At 43.3% G+C, this 24,683-nt stretch overlaps 1 protein-coding gene and 1 long non-coding RNA gene across 6 annotated transcripts in view; one reads left to right on the top strand and one right to left on the bottom strand.

Moving 5' to 3' along the window:
- The window catches only part of LOC123377745, a 4,661-nt gene extending 4,206 nt beyond the window's left edge, over window positions 1-455 (bottom strand). Inside the window, exons 1-2 of the long non-coding RNA XR_006582308.1 lie at window positions 274-455; window positions 43-128 (exon numbers count right to left, since the gene is read on the bottom strand). This is a non-coding gene — a long non-coding RNA (uncharacterized LOC123377745). The remainder of the gene's footprint in view (window positions 1-42; window positions 129-273) is intronic.
- Window positions 292-24,683, top strand: MOSPD1 (motile sperm domain containing 1). 5 transcript variants are annotated; one of them, XM_045030975.1, is made up of 6 exons: window positions 292-418; window positions 7,219-7,476; window positions 7,674-7,749; window positions 11,140-11,363; window positions 17,193-17,354; window positions 24,564-24,683. In XM_045030975.1, the coding sequence occupies exons 2-6, from the start codon at window positions 7,323-7,325 to the stop codon at window positions 24,587-24,589; spliced, it is 642 nt and encodes a 213-aa protein (XP_044886910.1). In that variant the 5' UTR covers window positions 292-418; window positions 7,219-7,322; the 3' UTR covers window positions 24,590-24,683. The 5 variants fall into 5 exon arrangements, with proteins under 5 accessions (XP_044886910.1, XP_044886906.1, XP_044886908.1 ...); XM_045030971.1 differs by lacking the exon at window positions 24,564-24,683 and adding an exon at window positions 21,104-21,659 and having other exon boundaries at window positions 294-418; XM_045030973.1 differs by lacking the exon at window positions 24,564-24,683 and adding an exon at window positions 21,104-21,659 and having other exon boundaries at window positions 308-414.

Raw genomic sequence — 24,683 nt, 5'->3', positions numbered from 1 at the left:
CATTGGTATAGAAAACAAACTGCAGGCTGTTAACAATCTTACCACCTGGAACGATCCATCAGGATTATGCATTCGTACAGTAGCGCTTAGGGGCCCAAATCAGAACGAAACACTTGCTGTGCTGGGTACTGCACAGATAGGAAGACGCGGTCCCGTCAAAAACAGTTCAATTTTACAAAGCCAAACTACAGCGAGGGAATGTCACAAACAAGAGGGGGAGGTGGTGGGGGGGAGCACAGGGAGGCCAAGGGTAAGTGCCAGGCACAGAGTTACCTAGGCTACGTGTATCATTTGTTTCTGAGTCACTGATGCTATCCCAGGAGTAGGTGACCATAGCCATGTTGGCTGGGGCCAAGGATCACCAGAGGCTGGCTACCGCCACAGGAGATCTCCCACCTGCTGGAGAGTTCTGAAGTAGGTCAGTGATTGTCCCTAATTAGCGGGGGGGAGGGGCGAGAGGGTGTCAGCCGGGGCCCCTCACCGCCCGCGGGGGGGGGGGGCGAGAGGGTGTCAGCCGGGGCCCCTCACCGCCCGCGGGGGGGGGGCGAGAGGGTGTCAGCCGGGGCCCCTCACCGCCCGCGGGGGGGAGGGGCGAGAGGGTGTCAGCCGGGGCCCCTCACCGCCCGCGGGGGGGGGGGGCGAGAGGGGGTCAGCCGGGGCCCCTCACCGCCCGCGGGGGGGGGCAAGGGGGTGTCAGCCGGGGCCCCCCACCGCCCGCGGGGGGGGGGGGGGCGAGAGGGTGTCAGCCGGGGCCCCTCACCGCCCGCGGGGGGAGGGGCGAGAGGGTGTCAGCCGGGGCCCCTCACCGCCCGCGGGGGGGGGAGAAAGGGGGTGTCAGCCGGGGCCCCTCACCGCCCGCGGGGGGAGGGGCGAGAGGGTGTCAGCCGGGGCCCCTCACCGCCCGCGGGGGGGGGGGCGAGAGGGTGTCAGCCCGACAGGTTGACCCGGCCCGGCTCAGCGCCGCTCAGGGGCGAAGAGGCCTCCGGGGGGCGTGGCGCGAGCCCTGGGAACCGCCCGGCCCCAGCCCCCCGGGGCAGACGAACGGTCAGAGACGGCAGCGCGAGCCGCAGCGCGCGCGGTGGGCGGGTCATGACGTCACTCGGAGAGGGGGGGGGGTGAGTCAGCCACGATCCCGGCAGCCATAGCGACGACGCTTCCTGCAGTGTCGGGCGGGGGGGCTGACAAAGGGGCTCCGCACAGGCAGCCGGCGAGCCAGGACCCGGCGGGCCCCGAGGGGTGAGTGCGGGAGCCGGCCGGGCCTGGGGGTCCGCGGCTCCCCCGGCCCCAGCAGGGGAGCCCCGCGGCCGGCCGGCCGGCTCGGTGCCCCTGACGGGCCGGGCGCGGCGGCGGCGGCGGCGGCGAGATCCCCGGCACCCGTGAGTGCGGCAGCTCGGATCCGTGCGCCGGGGGGCTGAGGCCGGGCCCCGGGCCCCGGGCGGGGTGACCTGTCCCCCTCCCCCCGGTTGGAGCCGGGCGTAGCCGCGCTCCCGAGGGGCGGCTGGGCAGCGGCAGCTCCGGGCCTCGCCGGCGGGCGCAGAGGGCCGGGACCCTCGGCAGCGCTGGGTCGGGCTCTGGCCGCGGAGCGCCCCCCCTCGCTGTTGACAGGTCCCGGCACATCAGCCTCGTCCGGCCGCTGTCAACACGCTCACGTGGAGCCGCCGCCGCCGAGCCGCCGCGCGGGGGCGCTGCGGAGCCTGGCTGCCCCGAGCCGGGACAGGGAGCGGCCCCCAGGGAGCCGAACCCTCCCGGGCACAGCTGTGCACCCAGGGGCGGGCCTCACTGCCAGCTGCCACTTGCCTGGGGGGAGGGAGGTCCCCCGGCCTGCCCGTTCCTCATGCAAGGGGGAGGGCCCTGGAAACCCTCATCCTCAGCCCGCCCTGCCGCTGGGTTCGGATCTTTGACTCTGTGTTCGCCCTCTCTGGAAAATCAGAAGCTGGGAAGTCTCAGAAACTAAGTAGGGCAGGGCTGGAACTGGGGAGGGGAGCATCGATTATGCCATAGCTTTACTGCTCACTGCTGGAAAATATTTTGAAAAAGTTAGCGTGTGCCACTGCTTCCCCTTCTGGTGCCCCAGCTGAGGCATTACAGTCAAGGAACAATGTTAAGGACAGTGGTACACAAAGGGTTGGCCAAGATGGACTCTCTTTGTCTCATTAGTACGTTTAGGAAAAACAGATTTTTTTTTTTCCCAGGTAGCCCAACTCAAAAATCAGTTTCTCACAGATGCTTGGATTTCTTTTTTCCTGACTGACAGCTTTCCCTGACCTGGGAAAAAACAACATACAATATTAACATACCCAATTTCCATTTAAAAATATTGTAAGCACCACAAAAATAAGGAAATTCAGGTTGAGATTGATTTACATTATTGAAAATCCTGCATTACCTAACTAAACCAGAATGGATCAGAAATTGTGTGCAAGTGTTATTTAGAATTTCCTTGTTTCTGTCTTTGTGACCTAGCTAACTTTATCCAAGTAATTTTTAGCATTCATTATTTAAAATATCTTTCAAGTGAAAGAATTCCCACAGAAACTTATAAAATTGGACACAATAAGTCATGCTACTAGTATCTCATTAAAATGATATAATATTTTGAGATTATTAGATCTCAAAGCACCTTGCAAGTATTACTTGCATTTCACAGTGCCATGTGAGGTAGGTAAATAGTACACCTCTACCCCGATATAACGCGACCCGGTATAACACAAATTAGAATATAACACAGTAAAGCAGTGCTCCGGAGGGCTGTGCACTCTGGCGGATCAAAGCAAGTTCGGTATAACGTGGTTTCACCTATAATGCGGTAAGATTTTTTGGCTCCCGAGGACAGCGTTATATAGGGGTAGAGGTGTAGTACAACCATTTTGGCTCCTCTTCTGCAAAATATGCTTCTGAGTAGCCCCATAGATTTAAATGGGACAACATACACACTTCAATACCTTGCTGAATTGAGGCCTTTATAGACTAACAATCTGAGGCACAGAGAGGTTAACTAATTTGCTCAAGATCACACAGTGAGTCAATGACAGCTAGAAATAGTAGAACCTAGGTGTCTTGACTTCTGATTCTGTGCTCTAATCACTAGATAACTCTCCCTCCCAAGTAATTACAGGAAGTTTAATATGTAGATTGTGTAGGTATATATTAAGGCCATCTAAAATTACCCTGATAAATAAACAAATAGAATGAAATTCCAACACCTCAATCAATTTTAATACTTAACTTTAACCTCAAACTATTGGATTTCTTGACAAATCTGAAAGGACAATAGTTTCTTACTGGTCTTTTAGTCTGTAATGATGCTGAAGGAGACTGTGTCTTACTGTGTATATACATAATGAAAACATATCAATATTCTGATCATATTTTGGAACTAGACAGTTTGAGTATATCACTGGGGACGACTTTTACAATATGTATTATTTAGCTAGTACAGTGGTTTTCAACCTTTTTCGTTTGTGGACTCCTAAAAAAATCTTGAATGGAGGTCGGACACTTTTGAAAATCTTAGGCATTGTCTGCAGACCCCTGGGGTTGAAAAACCACTGAGCTAGTAAATGATAGCTCCAGTGCAATGCCTTGTATGTATTACATTGTAACAAGACTTCTTAAATCGGAGATGTCCAGTTTAAAATCTCAGAAAAGTAATGTACATATTAAGGTCTTTTTAAAGATTAGCTCATTGTTCTGAATAAATTGCTTACCCAATTTCCCCCTTTAAAAAAAGCCATTTGTACTCCTGAATACAAAAAAGGAGTATAGACTATGCTCAGAAACCATGGTGATGAGCTGGTTATAAGAACATGAATAGAACAGAATCTTAATTTTGAAAACTTCTTTATTTTATTTTCATTTTTTTATTAAACTAAAAAATAGCCAAAAATCAAAGTTCTATGCCTGGAGAAATAAGTTACATTTTAGTCCAGTTTTTCTCTGCCAAGTTAAAACCTCTTGTAAAAAGGGGTTTCTAAGGGAAATGCTGGCAAACGAGTGCTATCATGACACAAGCAGTGTACTTTTAGGTACTTTATGGAGGAAGATTCCTTTACTGAGCTGGAAAGTCATCAGCGTAGAGTAGCTGTCATACTGTATGGTCTGTTGGCAAAACAGCTAACGCTGCTAAAATGATATGAGCTGTGTGCAAGTGGATCCCTGCACCTGCAGAGTCTCATTGATGTCACTGAGGCTCCATACAGGTGCAGGAGTCCACCTGTGTGGATTAGTTTGCAGGAGGCCTTAGGCCCTGATCCTGCAAAGATTTATGCCCATGCTTAGCTTTGTGTGTTGTTAATAGTCCCTTTGATTCTAATGAGCTTTGCATTTATAGACCTCTTTTCTAAAGCACTTTGAAATCTACTATGACCTAGGTATTATTATCATTATACCAGCAAACCCTTCAGTATAGATGTAGCTTATAAAAAGTGCTTTTACTAGCTTAGTTTATACTGATTCAGCAAGCATAATCAGTTATACTGGCAAAAGAACTTTTATGCTGGTATAACTATCATCATAAAGGCTTTTGCCAGTAAAGCATTGTCACAAAAAAAGTCACGTTCTTGACCGATGTTGCTATGACACAAAAGTCTAGTGTACACTTGGCTTGGTCCTTCATATTGGTGAAAACTTAGCACTTTCCATTGATACCAGTTTGAATGATAACTTTTTACCCAGCCAGTAAATGACAAGTGGAAGCAAGAGCATGATGCATATGTATAGCTAAAAAAAAACAAATAAAAAAACATGACATTTGGAGTTGAGGTAGGATCAGGGAATCTGCATTGAATCCAATGCATGTGTTAAAATAAAAAAACAGTAATAAAATGTAATATTGAAGAATAAAGAATCACATTTATTGGAACTTTAGTAATCTAATAAAATATTTCAAAATATCCAAAAATATATTTTCTGTTAGTTATTCAGTAATGTAGTATGTTTAAAACAATCATTAGAAAAAAATCTTTTGTGCAGTTTAGCCAAATTCATATATGTAGATTTTATATTAATGAGAGCTTTAGTATCTTATTTCTTATGTTCCTGAATTGCTTACTGTATATTGCACTGTAATTAGCTTTTCCTAATTCTCTCTTCTTCTATTGCCTGTAAGAAATAGTTTATTTGAAAACAGTTTTGTATTCCTGTGAGCTGGCATTCTTTCAAGCTAGACCCTGATACAGTTCTTGTGTTTGAATGAAACTGTGAATATTATTTAGCAATAGCACATTAAGATGCTCAAGTCCCACTAATTAGACTTGCTGTGCAAAATAATTGCAGAGCTTATTCATCTCTTCTGAAACAAAAAAGTATTTACCAAAATTCTGAGGAGCACAGAATCTAAATGGCCATTTGCTGATATGTAGCCTATTTAAAAAGTGTTTTGAAAAAGAAATAGAACATCAGTCAGGAATATCATCATCAGGGATTTGTTATCAAAAGAATATAATTAGCATTCTAGTCTACTAGAAAGTAATCCTGGGTTCTGAAAGGAGATTGGATTTTAGGAAAAAAGATACTGGAATAAGAATAGTTAGTCTTTGGGAAGGACAATATGTACCTACTCTTAGAGAATTTTAAAAATATATATATAATTAATTAATTTTAAAAGTTTTTACATCTTGAACCAGAACTAAATTCTGTATATTGGGTAGAGCGTGCACTAGTGATTTTAGTCCCTTTTGGATGTTTAGGTATCAAAAGCTGCACTAGGGAATTCTAGAAACAAAATTACCACTGGTGCAACCACCAGTTAGGCTGCACATGAGTAACAGGTTTAGTCGATGTGGTGGTAAAATGCTGGAAACCACTTGGAGCCTCATCTCCGTGGGTGACAGCACAAGTGGGATTTTTTAAAATTAACATTTCCTAGCATACACTCAGCCTAAGAGTCTCCAGTCAGACTCTTGGTGTCCTCCTGGGACTATTAGCCTGTAGAAAACATAGTGAAATAGGCTTGTTCACTACAATGGAATTACTTAGCGCATAAAGGCAAGCATCTGTATAAATATTTGCACGATTGGACCCTTATTTTTATCTTGTAAAATTACATTTGGGAGTGTGATATGAACAGGTTGTGGGGGTTTGTTTTTTGTTTTATCTGGATTGAGATTTCAGAAATGAACTTGAAAAATCTGGAGGAGGAAAATATATTTTTGTTACACACTGAGAAAAACAATCATTCTTAATATCAACTTAAATAATAACTACAAATTTAGCTTCAGTAAATGTGATTGAAAAATCCAAAACCTACCCTGTACTATTGAATAATGACAAATATCTTATACATCCTACTTGATTTTTAATTCACTGCCTTTACACTGAAATACTATTATGATCAGACTTCAGAGGTGCAATTAGACAAAGAATGAAGGTCTTCCTGATTCTTTTGTTCTGAATCTTTGCACTGTGACCTGGCTCTCATACAAACATGATATACATAACATATTGTACTGTACCTTGGGATGTTTCAGTTAGGCCGCTGATGTGAATTCATGCTGACCAATATTGTCTCATTGTTTCCTTGTACTCTCCTGTCTGTCTGCCTTGATCCGATCCACCTGTTGTCTCTTGTCTTATATTCAGGTTATAAACTCTTTGCTGCAGGGATTGTCTTTTTGTTCTGTGTTTGTAGAGCCCTTAGCACAGTGGGGTCTTGGTCCATGACTGAGGCAAGAGGCACTACAGCAGGGGTCAGCAACCTTTCGGAAGTGCTGTGCCGAGTCTTCATTTAGTCACTCTCATTTAAGGATCCACGTGCCAGTCATACATTTTAATGTTCTTAGAAGGTCTCTTTCTATAAGTCTATAATATAGAACTAAACTATTGTTGTATGTAAAGTAAATAAGGTTTTTAAAATGTGTAAGAAGCTTCATGTAAAATTAAATTAAAATGCAGAGCCCCCCAGACTGGTGGCCAGGACCCAGGCAGTGTGAGTGCCACTGAAAATCACGCATGCCATAGGTAGCCTACCACTGCACTACAGCTATACAAATAATAATAATGAAAGGAAGGCATATTCACTTTATTGCAGTTTTTAAAATGGATGAAAACAAAATGTCAGAGATGAGTAGAATTATGTTAGCTTGAACATTTTTGAAGAATTATAAACAAGCTCAAAACCAAATGTCAAGGAGTGTATCTATGTATCATCTGCTGTCTGATTAGGTTCTATGGATTTGCAAAAACAAACACAATCATCATTCCATTTCCTTTCTTCTGCAGAATTGCCAAAATGCGTTGGAATTCTTAAATGACTCCAAACCAGAAGTCTGTTTGGGATACAAAATCGTAAGAGCAGAAGAAGCAGCAGGAAGGATTCGGTGCCAATGCAGCAACAAAAAAGACAGCCAGAGTTAGTGGAAGGAAATCTTCCTGTGTTTGTGTTTCCTACAGAGCTTATATTTTATGCAGATGACCAGTCAACACACAAGCAGGTGTTGACTCTATATAACCCCTATGAGTTTGCCTTAAAATTCAAAGGTGGGTTTCCTAGATTCAGTTTCATTTGAGGTTTCCTTTACCAGTCTACCTGTTGTTTATGTAACAAACATAAGTTATGAAAAATGTAGTGTTAGGGAAAAATTCAGATTTGTCTTTTACCACACTCTGGTTGTTTGTTAAAATTTGTACTGCTGCTGGATTATACCATGTAACCACCCATGTCCTTTTCATTTCAGTTCTTTGTACAACTCCAAATAAATATGTCGTTGTCGACGCCGCAGGTGCAGTGAAGCCTCAGTGTTGTGTTGATATGTAAGTAAAAATAGCTCAGTTCTCCTTAACTGCTGAAGATTTGAATAATTACATCAGCTAATTGTATGTCTAAACCTCAGCTAGTATTTAAAAGGCACATTTTAAACTACACTACAGAAAATACTAACCTCTGGTCCCACGACATCATTCACATTTTGTTAAACATTAAAATATCTTAGTGCTTATGCAAGTTGCTTGGTAATTCTAAATTAGCCGGAGAAAATTAAATACTTAGCTATATAAAGTAAATTCCTACTTTAATCGGGCAAAACCTCAGTTATACACCTCTACCCCGATATAACGTGACCCGATATAACATGAATTCGGATATAACGCGGTAAAGCAGCGCTCCGGGGAGGCTGTGCACTCCGGCGGATCAAAGCAAATTCGATATAATGCAGTTTCACCTATAACACAGTAAGATTTTTTGGCTCCCGAGGACAGCGTTATATCAGGGTAGAGGTGTATTAATGAGCAGAGAGACACTGTATGTTGCTAAATTTTATGAATTAGCAAGAAAAGTAAAGAGTGACTCAAGGACACTGAATCACAAAATGTAAATTGTAAAATTATTTTGGCAAGTGTACAGTACTCGTTTAACAATATCACAGTTCTGCGTTCTGTTGGCTCTTCCCCCCCCCCCCGTTTTTGTAATTTATGACAGGGGCATTAGATAGGTGCCTCTTTTTACTTGTGTAAATATGAATAAACAATAATAGAGTGCAAATAAATAGATCCTATGGTATAGTTTTAAAAGTAAGTCGTACTAATATGAACCACACTAGAATACTTTGCTATAATATAAGGTTTTTTGCTAAGATGGGTGAGATCACCAGGCTTGGGGTTTTTTGGGTGAGAATTATTTGCAGATTGGCAAAGTGAGAATCTGTGAAATTCTAACATGCATGCTTTCAGTGGGCCGTATAACATAGTGAGTATACTTCTGCTGCCTGTTCAGTGAAGATACCCTTGCCTACCATTTTTTTAATCTCTCTTCTCCTTCCTTGACCCCAACTCACTCGCAGAGAAGGGCTGATGGGCAGTTAAGCGTTACCTTCAAAATCCCCAAATGTTAAATAAGGCTTCTAGTTTTTTGCATTAACCATGATTTATCAGTATTGACTGCTGTAATTCAGAGCAGAAAAAATTGGTAAATATTAATTTAATTCAAAATAGCCTGACATGTTTCAGCTTCTGTATGTTAGCTTCATGCTTATCTACATGACTTCAAGGCTGCAGTGTGTGCCTCGTGAGCATGAAGTATCCAAAATAAATAAAAATAAAAAGGAAATTGGGTTTTCTGATTAAACATTTATTTACCCCAAAAAGCATTCTTTATATTTTCTGGCCAATAAATGCCAGTAACGAAAGACCTACTTGTAATGAACTCTTGGTTCTCTGCAAAGCAAATGACACAACTCTGATATGAGGCGCCAATCTGGTACTGTGGCACTGGCCTCATCAGGAGTGATTGGGAATTTCAAGGGAGTAACCAACTAGCATTTCCCATTAAAAACCATCAGTGGGTAGGGATAGCAATCCTGTTAAAGGCACAAAAATGATCAACACATACCAGTGCATGGAATGTTTCTGTTACTGTAATTCAGTGAGTCATTCTGGTCTCTATCTGATCTTTATGGAATTTTGATTGATTATCTTTGGATCCATCTCAGAAAATATTAGTTTCCTTAGTTAGGTCTCCAAGAATATTTTTTCAGCAGCAAATACCCGACCCCGTTTTGGGGGATGTTGTCTCAGTATGGGTAACGTTCTTGGAACTATGTTTATTGCTGTGAGGTTAGGATATGAACTGTGCTGTATACATATGGCCCTTTGCCAGATAAACCGATATTCTACAGAGCTTCTAATTATGCAGTGCGCTCCAGTAAGAAACAGGAGAATGTATCTGTTTATATGGGTCTGTAGAGAAACATCTGTTTGCTTGACAGTAACTGTGTATGCTCAAACAGAATCTTTACATAATGCTGTGCTTATACTGATGCGTAGAAGCATGGTACTAACAATAGAAAAGAATTTAAAGCAACACGAGAAGACTTGAAATCAAAGGCTTGACGCTGCAGCTCTGACCTAAGCAAAAGTGCATGCCTGAGTAAGGACTGCAGGGTCAAACCTTTGTTGCTCAGTGATCTACTCAAGACAGAGCCCACTCTTCACCAAATGGCAGTTGCCTAGGCACAGGTGAAATAAATTTACTTGATGAAACTCCATCATGGCCAAACTCATTTGCTTCTAAGGTTACGAAGAAGCTCCTATGTTCAATAAGCATATGGTTTACAGGCTGATGTATTTCAAACCTCTGTCATTCTCTGTTCCCTTTCGCAAGCCCTACTTAAACTACAAGTTAATTTTAGGCATACCCACAAAGGCTTGTTATTAAAATACTAGGTATCTTAATGTGATCATAAAATCCAGTTTCTTAAAATTCAGTCCATAATGCAGACATCATGGGGGTTTTTGTGCAGTAATATAATGCTGAACTGATAAGTTTCCTGGAACAGTGTTAAAATGGCACTACCCAATGCCAGTGTAGTTAGAAACCTTTATTCTTAAGAGTTTGCAACTTTCTCTGGGCTGAAACTTTAGACTGCACATTTCCTGAAGCTAACCGGCTTAAATATGGATTTTCTCTTAGTAGCACTTAATATCTCTCAAAAGGTTTTTATGGTCATTCAAGTAAATAATTTGCATTTTGGGGAAAAAACAGTTACAATACCCATTATGGTGGCTAAATATTGTTGGATTTTAAAACTAGGTACACATGCATTTTCATAATTATTTATAACTACAGTGAAGACCCAAGTATCAGGGGGTAGCCGTGTTAGTCTGTATCCACAAAAACAATAAGGTGTCCGGTGGCACCTTAAAGACTAACAGATTTATTTTAAGGTGCCACTGGACTCCTTGCTGTTTTAGCAAAGACCCAAGTGAACAAACTGCTGTTCATAGAAGAGAGTACGGATGGGATTTAGTTAAGCTTGGCTCTTTGCTGGTCCTGTGTGAGAGTTGACATGAAGTACTACAGAAATGCATCATTTTGGGTGCTCAGATAGTGGTTGTGGGTATAATATAAGTATCCTGACCCCAGCCTTGCAGTTGAAACTGTGCAGATGAATCTCTTGAAAGGGGCTCTGCATAGATGCAGGGGTCTATCCATACAAGTCAGTTGCAGGTTTCTAAACAGAATGTAAGAGATGTATCCACAGAGCAGTGAAAAGATCTGCGAAATTTAACTACATATCTAGCTGAAACTCTTAGAGTGGTTGGTTTTTGCTTTTGAAGATGCCCCTGATACTTTTGTGATTGTGAATATCATTATTTTAGCTTTTAAAAGAACATGCATAAACTTTTCTTTTTTTTTAAACTCTACAGTGTGATTCGTCACAGAGACGTTCGGGCTTGTCACTATGGCGTGATAGACAAATTCCGTCTCCAAGTGTCTGAACAAAGCCAGAGGAAAGCATTAGGGCGAAAAGAAGTCATTGCTACACTACTTCCATCTGCAAAAGAGCAACAGCAAAAGGAAGAAGAGGAAAAAAGAATAAAAGAACACCTGGCTGAAAGTGTCTTTTTTGAGCAGACTTTGTGTCAACCAGGTAGTTTAAAATCTTACCTAGCCCTCTTCTGGCTCAAACAGTTTGGTACAGCGGGAATGGCTGGAAAGAGGTTAAACGATAAGGAAGATGATCTAAATTAACCCCATTTTTACTTTCTCGTAAGAGTGCACTGGTTATGGTGCTCCAGAGCCGACCCTATTGCTGTCTTGCTTATGTCCTCTTCAGTCAACTGAGAGAGCTATAAACTACCAGGTGCCCCTAAAAGTTACATGGGCTAGCCCGAGTTTTGTCCAGTTGAGTACTGTGTCTTTTAAGGGTCCAGTCCTACTACACAAGCAAATTCCCACTGACTTCAGCAGGAGATGTGGCTACAAAAGGATTGCAGGACCATGCCCTTGGAGACTAATTTGTTCTCTCAAAGTGGGTCTCCAAATGTATTTTTGTCTGTCTCAGAACTTTAATCCTCCACCTCCTGACTAGCAGCAGATACAGCCAAACACTTTCCACACATGGCACTTCTTGTGTGCCATGTTTTTACCTCTGAAAGGTACAGAAAAGTGGAGTTACAAATATCTGCTATGCACATGCACTAGTATAGAGAGTAGGTGATGTACCACCAGCCATGGCTGAAGCATGAGCTCTTGCAAATTAGGGGTGGCAGGGTAAGAAGGCTTGTTAACTCATTGATTGTTTTGTTGTCTTCTAAGTCCAACATTTAGGCACTACTGGCTTGCACAAAAGCCCTGCACAGCTGCCACCTAGCCCTGTAGAGGTGCCTAGAATCCCATGGCTCCTGTGTTTCCACCATTAAAGTACTGACACTGCCTAGCAGCTGTGTGCCTAACTCTCCTGTGCCCCAGCAGGATTCACAAAATAGGGATTCCCCTGCTTCCTTGCCTTCAGGGCCTAATCTGATAGGTGTGCGTCGGGCAGTGGTTCTGTACCCCTTGGGGTATGCAGAGCTCTTCCAGGGGGTACATCAACACCTCTAGATATTTGCCTAGTTTTACAACAGGCTACATAAAAAGCACTAGCAAAGACAGTACAAACTAAAATTTCACACAGACAAAATGAGACAATGAGCAATTTTTCAGTAACAGTGTGCTGACACTTTTGTATTGTTGATGTCTGATTTTTGTAAGCAAGTAGTTTAAGTCAGATAAAACTTGGGGTACACAGTACAAATCAGACTCCTAAAAGGGGTACAGTAGTCTGGAAAGGTTTGGAACCACTGGATTAGGGCCTGTCTAAACCCAAACAAAATAATGAGGGCAGGGTCCCTCTTACAACCTTTATCCCAGTGGTTAGAGTGCTCAGGATGTGGGAGACCTGGATTCAAGTTCTCCCCACATAATATGGAGCAGGGATTTGAACTTGGGTCTCCCACTTTCCACGAGAATTCCATAATCACTCTGCTGTGGGGCAGATCTCTCCTATTGAAGCTGCCCACTTTGTATAAATAATTAACTATACAGTGGCCCAGGGAGAGAATGACTAAGTCCCGCTTGTGAATCCCACCCTAGGTAACTTTGCATAGAATTATAGAAGTGTAGGACTGGAAGCAGGGCCGGCTTTAGGCTATTCCACCAATTCCCCCGAATCGGGCCCCGCGCCTAAGAGGGCCCCGCGCCCAGTGAGAATCCCTTCCCTGGCTAGAGGCACTTTTTTAATTTTTACTCACCTGGTGGCACTTTGGGTCTTCAGCGGCACTTCAGCAGCGGGTCCTTCACTCTCTCCGGGTCTTCGGCAACACTTCGGCAGCAGGTCCTTCGCTTACTCTGGGTCTTCGGCGACACTTCGGCAGCGGGTTCTTCAGTGCCGCTGAAGACCTGGAGCGAGTGAAGGACCCACTGCCGAAGTGCCGCCAAAGACTCAGAGCACCGCCCAGTGAATACAAGCCCCATGTGTTTTTTTACATGTGTTTTTTTTTTTAAGTCATCCCTGGCAGGGCCCCGTCGAAACTGTTTGAATTGGGCCCCACACTTCCTAAAGCCGGCCCTGACTGGAAGGGACCTCAGCAGGTCATCTAGGCCAGTCCCCTGCACTCATGGCAGGACTCAATATTATCTAGACCATCCCTGACAGGTGTTTGTCTAACCTGCTCTTAAAAATCTCCAGTGATGGAGATTCCACAACCTCCCTAGGAAATTTATTCCAGGGCTTAACTTCTCTGACAGTTAGGAAATTTTTCCCAATGTCCAACCTAAACCTCTCTTGCTTCAATTTAAGCCCATTGCTTCTCGTCCTATTTTCAGAGGTTAACAAGAACAATTTTTCACCCTCCTTCTTGCAACAACCTTTTATGTACTTTAAAACTATTGTCATGTGTCTCCTCTTCTCCAGACTAAACAAACCCAATTTTTTCAATCTTTCTTCATAGTTCATGTTTTCTAGACATTTAATAATTTTCATTGCTCTCCTCTGGACATTCTCCAGTTTGTCCACATCTTTTCTGAAATGTGATGCATAAGAATCTAGTTTGTTACCATCGCATATTTGCTAACAAGAATGGAGCAGACAGAGCAGAGGAACAGTATAACGAGTATGCAAAGCTGAAAACTAAGAACATCTGATTGGTAGGGTTAAAATGGGACCAGCATTGCTGGCATGCCTCCGAGAACTGCAAAATCAGTTTAGAAAACAGGAGCCATTTTCATGTATGCTTTGAATCCATACTTCAGAAACCTAGGTATAAAACTTAGCTAAATGCTAATGGGTCTAAAGATTGTGTGTGAAGATCTTTCAGACTCCAACATACCAATAACTCGTTAAAAAAAGGGGAGGAGGGTAATACAAGGTGTTTCTAGAGCCTTTGAACAGTTCCCTACTCTACTACAACCAGTAAGGTGTGCTAAGAATGGGGTTCTATCCTTGTCTGCATTCTCGTCTTTTAGCAACATTGGACATTGTGTGTTGTTAGAAAATGGACTCTAGTGGCCGAATCAAGGTCCCCTACTGGATCAGTGGTGTTAGATAGCCACAGTGCAGGTGCAGGTCCATCAGGGGGAGGAAGACAGTGCTGGGATTTTAGTTTAAAATCCAAACCTTTTATGCAGGGGTGGGGCCTCTTCTACCCTGAGCACTGAAAAGGGGCAGTTGTCAGGGATCCTACCCATTTAGGGTTGGGGGGGCTTCTTTAAGCTGGCACTCTGTTCGTGGGGGCAGGGATGGGGACATGTCAATTCTACTCTTCTCCCTTGATCGCAGTTGAGAAGGGGGGAAGTTTTTTGGCCTAAGAGAGCCTGCTGCCTCTCCCTGGCTGGGCTCTGTTCTGGAGCTGTAAATAAAGGGAGACTTCTTCAGGCTGGGCAGCCCCTTTCTTGCTGACTGTCAGCCACGGAAGAGCCTGTGCCCTAATGAGCCAGGGAACGGAGTCCGTGTGCTTGGCACATGCCCAGGCATTGCTGAACCATCCCATTGCCACGTCTATAACAACGAGCTGTCGGGCTTCACCGCTGGGGCAGCGCTGGGAAGCCACATTCCAAGCGTCTGCCTCAGACCAGGGAGCAGCCTGCACAGCTGTAGAACTGGGGGTGCTTGGGGAGTTTCAGCCCTTAGGTCCCCTGAACACAACTGAGCAATAGGTCACAACGAATACCCAGGCAAGTGCCGCAGTGAAATTCAGTATAATCCACCAACAGCAAGCTGGGCAGCTTCCAAGCTCCAATCCTCCCCCACCCTTTTCAGCCCCTTCCCACCCAGAAATGCCTGGGAAAAAGAGGAGTTTGCAATGTACCCTGAAGGCATTTGATCCAGGACCAAGTGGGGGAGTGAATGGCCATGCCGCAGAGCCCTCGCTGAGAATGTCCAGCCAACAGACCCCTCTCGCTTATACCAGCATGGCTGCAGCTCAAGGGCTTCTGCTGGTCTCAGCCACAGAGAGGGGCAGTCTCTCAGCTCCTAAAACATTTAGGGTGTTGTAAGTCAATGTCAGCACCTTAAACTTCATCCAGAAACCAATAGGCAGCCAGTACAGATCACGGTGTGCTGGTTTAATATGTTTGATGTAAGATACTTCACTTACCAAGTGTGTGCTGCATTCTGCACCAGCTTGCATTTCTGGACGGCTTTAAAGTGTAGCTCCATGTAGCACATACTGCAGACATCGATGACAAGTGCAAGGTCCCCACCTGAAAGAAATAGTCACAACCTCCTGGCTATATGTAAACAATTAAAAAAAAAAAGACCTGGCCATTTCTGCTTCCTCATCTTCTCTGGTATGTCGAGGTGAGTGGAAAGAGTGGTGTTTTCTCTAAGAATGTGAGCTAGCATATTCTGCAGCTCTAGTGAAGATGTGTGAGCTGGTCAAGTTGAAGCCTAGGGGAAGCTAACCTAGGCAGGTTCAATTTGCCAACTAGCAGATGCTAATTGCAATTTGCTGCACTAGAGTTTTAGGTGGTGCATGTTAGCTCGCCCCTTTTGTCCTAGCCAAGAGCAACTCCTGCTTGCATCCGGGAGTCCAACCAGTTCTGTACATTTGGAGCCCAGTTATTTATTTATGCCTTTCCCTTTAAACTGATATGGGTTTTGAATAATTTTGTATTCAATGACAATTTCTTTAATTCACTGTTACATTGAAAATATAAGATTTTTACCATGAGGGGAGAGCCATATCTATAGTGTACTTGGTTTTGTTAGCTTAGAATCTGCATATTAATTGATTGCTCAAGCAATAATTGACATTTGACTTTGTTTTCTGGTACTTAGCTTCTGGGAGGAACAAAATGATTAAAGTGAGGCAGACATCTGAGGTTCTTAACATAATCAAGCATCACTTTCACTGGTAATGTGAAGAGTTATCAAGGTTGTCATAAAAGGAGCTTAACAAAACATAATATTTACAGTTGCTCTGAGGGAAGAGAAGTGTTGTAGAAAACCTAACTAACCTAGATTGCTTCCATAGAACGAGAGGGATAGTGTTTATTCCTTTGTCTTAAACCATAAGAAAGCCTTATTATTGAGTTATCATACAGTATTTTTTAGGAAGATAGCATCTTTGTACCACCCTATATAAATAATAAATTCATTGTACCTTTGTCTTCAAGTCTGTAAATTGGGCCACAGAACTGCAGTCTTACCTGTGATATTAATCCTGCATCATTCACCAAAAAGAAACTACATAATGTCCCACTGTTGAAAGGTTTTATTAGCACGTTTGGGTTAAATGTGCTACAGAGATAGCCTTGAACATGTGGTGCAGGTCATCCCCTTATATTACACCATGTGTTTTCTTGATACTACACATTTTTCAGGAACAACTTAAAATGTTTTAGGAGGAATTTTTAAGAATATTTTGGTATTAATTCTCCTCACTCCAAGTCTGTAAACCAGGCTGCCTTATCCCCATGAGCCTAACTCTACAGGCATCAAGAGGAGAGAGGATCATAAATAACATCATTTTCTAAAACATGTCCAAAACAGCTCTTGTGTAATCATCATGTTGTGATTACGGTTGATATCCAAATATACCAGCGCTGGAAACAAATGCCTTACATCAGTGGAATGTATGGATTCCCAGCTCTCCAGCGATATCATGGGCTATTAGACCATAATCGTGCCATGAGATCAAAGATCCTGCACCTCCCAGTAGTGTGAGTTCAGCACCGGAGATAGGGAAAAGAAGGAAACGTGTTCGTAATTGTCTTCCTTTACAAAAACGGATGTTTGAAAGTGGGCTGGTGATTTGAAATGTTAAAATTAATCCCAGCAGAGTTGGAGAAATGGGCAGAGTGTAGATGAGGTGACCATAGGGGCATGACAAAGCAACGTCTCACACACGCGCACTATAAACGTTTTTCCAGACTGCAGAACATTTAAAGTTGAAGTGCTGCAGACTTTCATTGCAATGAATGCCATTTTATTTTTCAGAAAACAGATCTGCCTCATCGGGACCTAGTTTACTAACAGTCTTCCTGGGAATAGTATGCATTGGAGCACTCATGCTACCAACACTGGGGGACGTGGAATCCTTGGTGCCTCTCTACCTCCATTTAAGTGTGAATCAAAAGTTAGTAGCTGCTTATGTTTTAGGTAAGTGTTTTGAAAAGGATTTTTTAAACAGCTTTTTTCCAGTCTCTACTGGAGTCAGTGTCGATCAAGGGAACTTCTGTGAACATCACTACTGGCTTGATGAGAAGATGTACTTTCATGTCTCGGGGCCAGGGTCAAGACTAATTTCATTCTGTTCCATCTCCACTTGTACTTAACATAAAAGGTCACAGTAGTACTCGCTGCTGTTGAGACAGAAGCCCTCACCATTAGCAATAGAAGTGTTCTGGACAAGTGTCTTATTTGACCCTCAGAACAGGAACCTAGCATATAGGCGTCTACTCCACCTCATTTGTCAAAGAAAGCTATTGGAATCCATCGCTGTTTCCTATGGATTCTTTGCCAGCACTGTAAAATTGTAGTTCAGTCATCTTATCTGTTGCTATTGGAAATTCCTTCTCTTCATCCCCTCTAACCCAGAAGAGATCTAATGTGAAGAGCTGCCTCCTTTTACCCTAGCTTTTAGTAATGAGAAACAGAACAGCACTTAAAGGGTGAATGGACAGGGAACAATACCTGTGTCTGATTCCCAAACCTGTGACTTGCTCCTTAAAATGGCAGGAGTGAGAAGGCAGCCCCTTATCTCATGGAGCGAGCACCTTGTGTTACTCATCAGCAACCAATGCTGACTTAAAGGAAGGTAGCCTTGGACTCGCTCTCTGTTTTCCTATTGCCTGGCTGAGATCAGGACTAAAATGAGGATTAGCAGCCTGAAACTTAGGCTAAATCCGATTGAGGTGATGCTGATAGGATGGTGGGGAACAACTCAATTGTGTGGCAGACCCTGCGCCTTCTAGAGGTGGTTTATTCACCCTTTGTCCAAGTCTGTATTGTGGGTGTGCATTTTAACTCACCTGGTGTCAGTAGCCAAAAACATCTTCATGTGAGGCTGTGGTGATTGTTTTTCAGATCTACATCCAGTAATTCTTGACTTGTAACTTCTGGATGATTGCAATATGCTCTGTTCTTGAAAACCACTCAGAAGCTATAGCAGGTGCAAAATGCAGTGCTAGAAATGGGACAATACATGATTTTTCAGACAGCTGCATTAACTTCATTGCTTCTGGATACAATTTAAGGTGTTTGGTTTTAATGTGGTTTGGGTCCTGGTCTCTTTCCCCTCTGTACCATTACAGCAGCTAATCAGATAAGGTGCTTGAGCTAATCCTATCAAGATTTAAAAATCCAGTGACTGTGTTCTCCCAGGAGTGAAAAGATTTCTAGTCTGGAATGCACTTTGCTTGCTTGTCCAAAGTGTACATCTGTTGCCACGGAGAGAGGGTGTTGCATCTTCTCTTCTCAGGCTTATACCTGTAGTAACTAGGTGGGAAAGAGAAAAGCGTCTTTGCTTTTAGTTCATAGTCACTTTTTTTAGTTAAATGCTTTACATGGTCCCCTGACACATGGCATAAGTGGCCATTATGCACTATTTAATAAACCCAGTGTTTGGTGTTGTGAAATGAGTTAGATAAGCTCAGGTTCTCTCCAGTGCTGGTAGTCATAACTTTCTATGCTAGTGCCTGCCAGAGGGTATGTTTACACTAGAAACATAAGTCGACCTATATTAGGTTGACTTACAGCCACCACAGTAATTACTGTGGTGGTGCATGTCCACACTACCCTCCTTGGGTCAGTGGTGCGTGTCCTCACCAGGAGCACTTCCACGGACGTAAGAGGGGCAGTGTGTGGAGCTGAGAGCCCAGCCTCTCAGCTCTGCTGGCAGCTTCTGCTGGGCTCCCGGCAGTCTGCCCCCCTCTCCACTCCCCATTCCATGCCAGGAGCGGGGGAGAAGCTGCCTTGGGCTCCTCAGGAAGCCATTACATTGATATGTTTTTGGTTCATGGAGCACTGTTACTTGCAGCTCTGTGTTTAGCTGCCTTTGGACTCAGCTCTCTCCACCATCTGTCAGTTACTACTGAACAGTTACAGGGTTCACCAAGTGCAGCATTAGGTGCTCTGCGCTTGCCGGTCTGGACTCTAATATATTCTCTGTTTCAGAACCTGGGATAGTCAGAAAAGTAGGGTCAAGCGAAATAAATCACTCAATCTGCCAACCGGGATAGGTTCATTTCAGGTTCAAGCGTCGTTGTCAGCAGTTCAGCGTTAGTAGCGGGGGCAGCTGAAGATTGCATGATTAGTGCTAGAGAACCTGTTTGTAAAAAGGCAGGTTTGACACTTCTCTTAAATCTGCTCCCCGCTGATAGGGGAAAGCCTTTGGCAGTGGAGCCAGGGACAGATGCAAGAGCAACGGTGCCAAACATATTTAGGCACCTCCCCGTTCACTGTGGCTCTGCTGCTGGTTGCACACTCTGATGGGTGCTGGGGAAGAGTCTGAGGGAACTTCCCGCACTGTGTGAGTGATGACAGGAAGTCAAGCCGCCCACGACTGTCTGTAAACAAAGGTGCTGTTAAATGCACTGAGCTGAAATGAAAACAACATTTCAGTTACTTCGTTTAAGTGGTGCCAGCAACATTTATATTAGAAAAGCACCGAAAAGCCTCAACCAAGATCAGTGCCTCATTGTCCTAAGTACTGCACATGCAGAGTAAGACAGTCCCTGCACAGAATCTAACTAGCAACAATAGGTTAATTTCCAGACAATCTGATCCATAATTGTTCACTGAACGTGCATCGCTTCTGAACATAGCGCTCGGCTGCGGAGCAGGCGGCTCGGACGCAGCTTCCGGGCGAGCTCGACCACGGTGCGTACCGGGGAGCTTTCCAGCACCGGACTCGACGGCTCTTGCCTGGCCGGAGTAACTCTTCATCCTCCAGGAGAGAGGTCCATGCCGAGGGTACGTCGGAGTCAGCGACGGTGGTGCCAGGAGGCCTTGGCGGCACCAGCGGTCTGGTGCCAAGGGAGCGCGCCGTGAAAACTAACTAGCGCTCGGCGCCGAGAGCGGAGGAGCAAGAGCTGCCTCCCTCAGGAGCTGTTTAAAACGAAAGCCCTGCTCCCCTTTGTTCACTGATTAAGGGCCTCACAAATGCGGCACTTATCTGTGAGGTAAGATCCCTCGAGGCACTTAGGAGAAGATCTCTTGTCGGCAGCGGCTTGTGGCCGGCCGAGCATTAGAAAACCCTGTGGACCGGGCATCGGACCCGGCCCCGGGTGAGGGGAAGGGGATAAACCCCAACCCCTGTAAAATAAATACACTATACTATTCTACAAACAAACAGAGTTAACTACAACTATAAACAGAACGAGAGAAAACTACGAGTAGCTAGGGAAGTGGAGGTCAGCTGAGCTGTGCTCCACTGTTCCAATGGCCGTCACGGGCGGAAAGAAGGAACTGAGGAGCGGACGGGCCGGCTGGGGTATATATCCTGCGCTATAGCGGCGCCACTCCAGGGGGCGCCCAGCCGGCCCACCGGAGTTGCTAGGGTAAAAATCTTCCGAAGAGTCGTGCACGCACGGCGCGCACACCTGACTGGAATGCATAGGAGCAATCACTCGAAGAAGAATCTCTGAATCTCTTCAGACTGGATGATCTAGACACGATTAGTTCTTTAGAAGTAACATTTTAAACAAACATTGATTCTGATTAAGCCAAACTTTTGTTGAGTAATATTTGAAAGTTATTCCTATAAAATATTTTAAGTGAAATAGATGTAAAATTTCACTCTGTAGATTTATGCACTCTTATCTTGTTTTCTGGCCTGTGACAGACAACCTCTACTTTGAATGTTTTATTCAGTTAAATTAAACTGTTCTTCATTTCTCATCTTTCAGGTCTCATCACCATGGTTATCTTGAGGACATGAGTAATGACTTAATTAGATGTAAAAAAAAGAACCCCAACCTTATCTTACTATATATTTGCATCATGAATGTGGACTGCCTTTTACTCTCATGTGACGCATTGAGATGCTAGAAAAGCTATTCAGTGATTTAAAATACTTTCAAAAGTGTAATATATTTTAACTATGTAAAACTATAAATAAACAACAAGACTCTTAGGTGCTTCTGTTACAGCTATGGAATGTTTAGTGATAGCTGTGAAATTATTTTGAAGAAACTTTTATATCTACATCTACTGTACAACAGACATATTAAAGCAACATTTGTTATTTTAAATCCATGTTCACATCAGTGTTGCTTTTATAGTGATCAAAACTATTCATTCGGAAAGGTTCATTTGTTTATTCCATTGCTGTAAGTTAAGAGGTTACTACGTAACATTTTATGTATAAATACCAGCATGATCAGAGTTTACGTAAGGCTTGTCATTTAAGATGAAATTTGAAATTCCATCACTAAAAACTATGAAATAAATACATTAAGTTTAGCTGGAGAAGTAATTCATTCTCAATTCCTGACAAGAAGTAGTATATGGGGGTATAAGTTCTTCTTAACTGTAGAATCAAGTTATAGACATTTTTTGCATCATAACTGTAAATCATAAAACATGTTTTTAATTTTTTTTATAAATACATGTAACATACAAATGTAGCAAGATATTTCAGTATAGACACATAACATCCAGCAAGAGAAAATTCACATGTCTAGGACTCCCACTTTAAAGTAGTACGGAAATAAACCTTGCCACTACGTTGGTAATGACCTGAATATGTATAGCAACATAGCCAAGGCCCTCTATAGACATGTGTTAGACAAATATACTTGATTTTTGTTTTGCAAGAAACTGAAGTTCAGCTTTGATTTTTATAGTTTGGAAGAATTTATACATTTCTGTTTTGTCTCATGCTGGAAAAGAAACACGTTTTTCGCTTTGACCTCCAGTGTAAATATCATCTGTCTACTTGGAAAGAAAAGCTGAATGTTCCCTACCTAGGGCCCAGCATGACTGTGCTTGGTTCTTTCACAAAACTCGTACATTGTTTATTTATGAAAGGTCTATATACCATGCCTTGAGCTGTGTAAAAGAACATTTTGGAAATTAAACCTTCTTTCCCCCTGCATATAATGGGTTACCTCTCAGTTTATGTATAGAGGGGGCAGGAAAAGACCATGTAGAGATGAAGAGTTATTTAGAAGTGATTGCACAAAAGATGGTGAAGTTGAAGTCCTTAGGTGAGAGCTGCCCTGGATATTAATTTGCATGAGTCTTCATAGGAATAGTCATGTTATTACTTTAGCTTAACTTCAAGGGGAGCTGAGGGCATGAACCATCGTGGAATAACAGAAACGGAGGACTGGAAGGGACTGCAGCAGGTCATCTGGTCCAGTCCCCTCCACTGATGCAGGACTAATTATTATCTAGGTCAGTGATACTCAGTGGTTTAGGAGCCCAGTTAGTAATCAGCATCACCCAAAAGCGCTACACTAGTGTGAATTCATTGTTTCATTTACTCTAGTACTATATAGTCCTATTGAAACAGTCTGACAGGGACATATTTAGTGTGTATATAGAATTCTCACAGCAAAATGACTAACCAAGTATTGTATCAACTACAACTGGTTAATGACTAAATCACACAGTGTCTTAATATCATGTGCTGCAAAGAGCAGCAGGAGACACATTCAAGAGCCACTTGCAACTAGAGAGCTTCGGTCTGAGTATCACTGGTCTACATTGTCGCAGACAGGTTTGTTTGACCTGCTCTTAATAACCTCCACTGACACAGATTCCACAACCTCCCTAGGCAATTTATTCCTGTGCTTAACCACCGACAGGAAGTTTTTCCTAATGTCCAACCTAAACCTCCCTTGCTGCAAGTTAAGCCCATTGCTTCTTGTACTTTCCTCAGTGGATAAGGAGAACAATTTATCACCTTCCTCTTTATAGCAATCTTTTACATGCTTGAAAATGTATGTCCCTCTCTACCCTCAGTCTTCTCCAAACTAAACAAACCCATTTTTTTTAAATCTTTCCTCATAGGTCAATGAGGAATAAATTGCCTATGGAGGTTGTGGAATCTTCATCATTGGAGATTTTTTAGAGCAGGTTAGACAAACACCTGTCAGGGATGATCTAGATATAGTCCTGGCTTGAGTGCAAGGGACTGGACTAGATGACCTCTGGAGGTCCCCTCCAGTTCTGATTCCATGCTTTCTAGACCTTTAATAATTTTTGTTGCTCTCTGCTGGACTCTCTCCAATTTGTTCACATCTTTCCCTGAGTGTGGTACCCAGAACTGGACACAGTATTCTCATTGAGGCCTTGTTACTGCAGAGTCGAGACAAAGCATTAATTCTCACATCTTGCTTACAACACCCCTGCTAATATATCTCAGAACGATCACTCTTTTTTGCAACAGTATTACATTGTTGACCCGTATTTATTTTGTGATCCACTCTGACCCCCACACCCTTTTCTGCAGTACTCCTTCCTAGGCAGTCATTTCCCATTTTGTATTTGTGCAATTGATTATTCCTTCCTAACTGGAGTATTTTGCATTTGTCCTTATTGAATTTAATCCTGTTTAATTCAGACTATTTCTCCAGTTTGTCCAGATCATTTTTTAATTTTAATCCTGTCCTCCACAGCACTTGCAACCCCTCCCTTCCTGTAGCCTTCTTCCTGCCCTTACTCTGCACGTCATCCTTTTATTACCAAGCAGCACAAGTTGAGCTCCTTTTTCATTCTACTACTGTAGGCACCCTTCTTCAGATTCAACATTCAACTCTTCTGAGATCACTTCATTTCTTATTTCTGATTCTTCTCTGTAAGAGAAGGTAGATGTGGATAGAGGAGAGAAACAGCACATATACTATTGTGTATTACCCTGTCCATTTCTATTTTGTGTTTTAAGTTTTGCTACTGTGTGTGTAACCATGGCAGCTCTGACATCAAAGGTGACGTGATTAATCTCAACACAGTCACGGAACTGTATCTTCAACGTTATATGTTCATCATTATTTGTACTGCAGTAACCTCGGATCTCAAGTCATGGACTAGGAGAATCCCACTGTGCAAGGCATCGTACACAGAACAAAAAGCCTGTCCCTACCCCAAGGAGCTTACAATCATAGAAACCACGTCTCAGCCCTATCTAATCTTCTCAGTTGTGCATATTAGTGTATTAACATCTTCAGGTTTAGAAATGAACTGAAAATGCAGGACAACAGGAAATTCCAAGGCTGTGAAAAGGAATGTTGGCAGTACAGGTTTCTTCATCAAGGAAATTATAGAGGTGCAATTGTTTTAGAAAAATAGGTTGACTCAAAATGAAGCACTGATGAAGTAATAGACTCTCAGAAATAATAAAGAAAGCATTTCTCTTTCCAGGGGTCACAAGAAAAGGAGCCAGCTAGTACACCGATAAAAGGCAAGGTTAAACACACAGTGTATGCAAGTCCATCATGAAGTGCAGGTGACACCATGACTTTTAAAAGAAATGAGCAGAAA

Source organism: Mauremys mutica, chromosome 9 (assembly GCF_020497125.1).
Source record: "Mauremys mutica isolate MM-2020 ecotype Southern chromosome 9, ASM2049712v1, whole genome shotgun sequence".
Classification (NCBI taxonomy): Eukaryota; Metazoa; Chordata; order Testudines; family Geoemydidae; genus Mauremys; species Mauremys mutica.
This window is presented reverse-complemented; position numbering and strand designations above follow the sequence as displayed.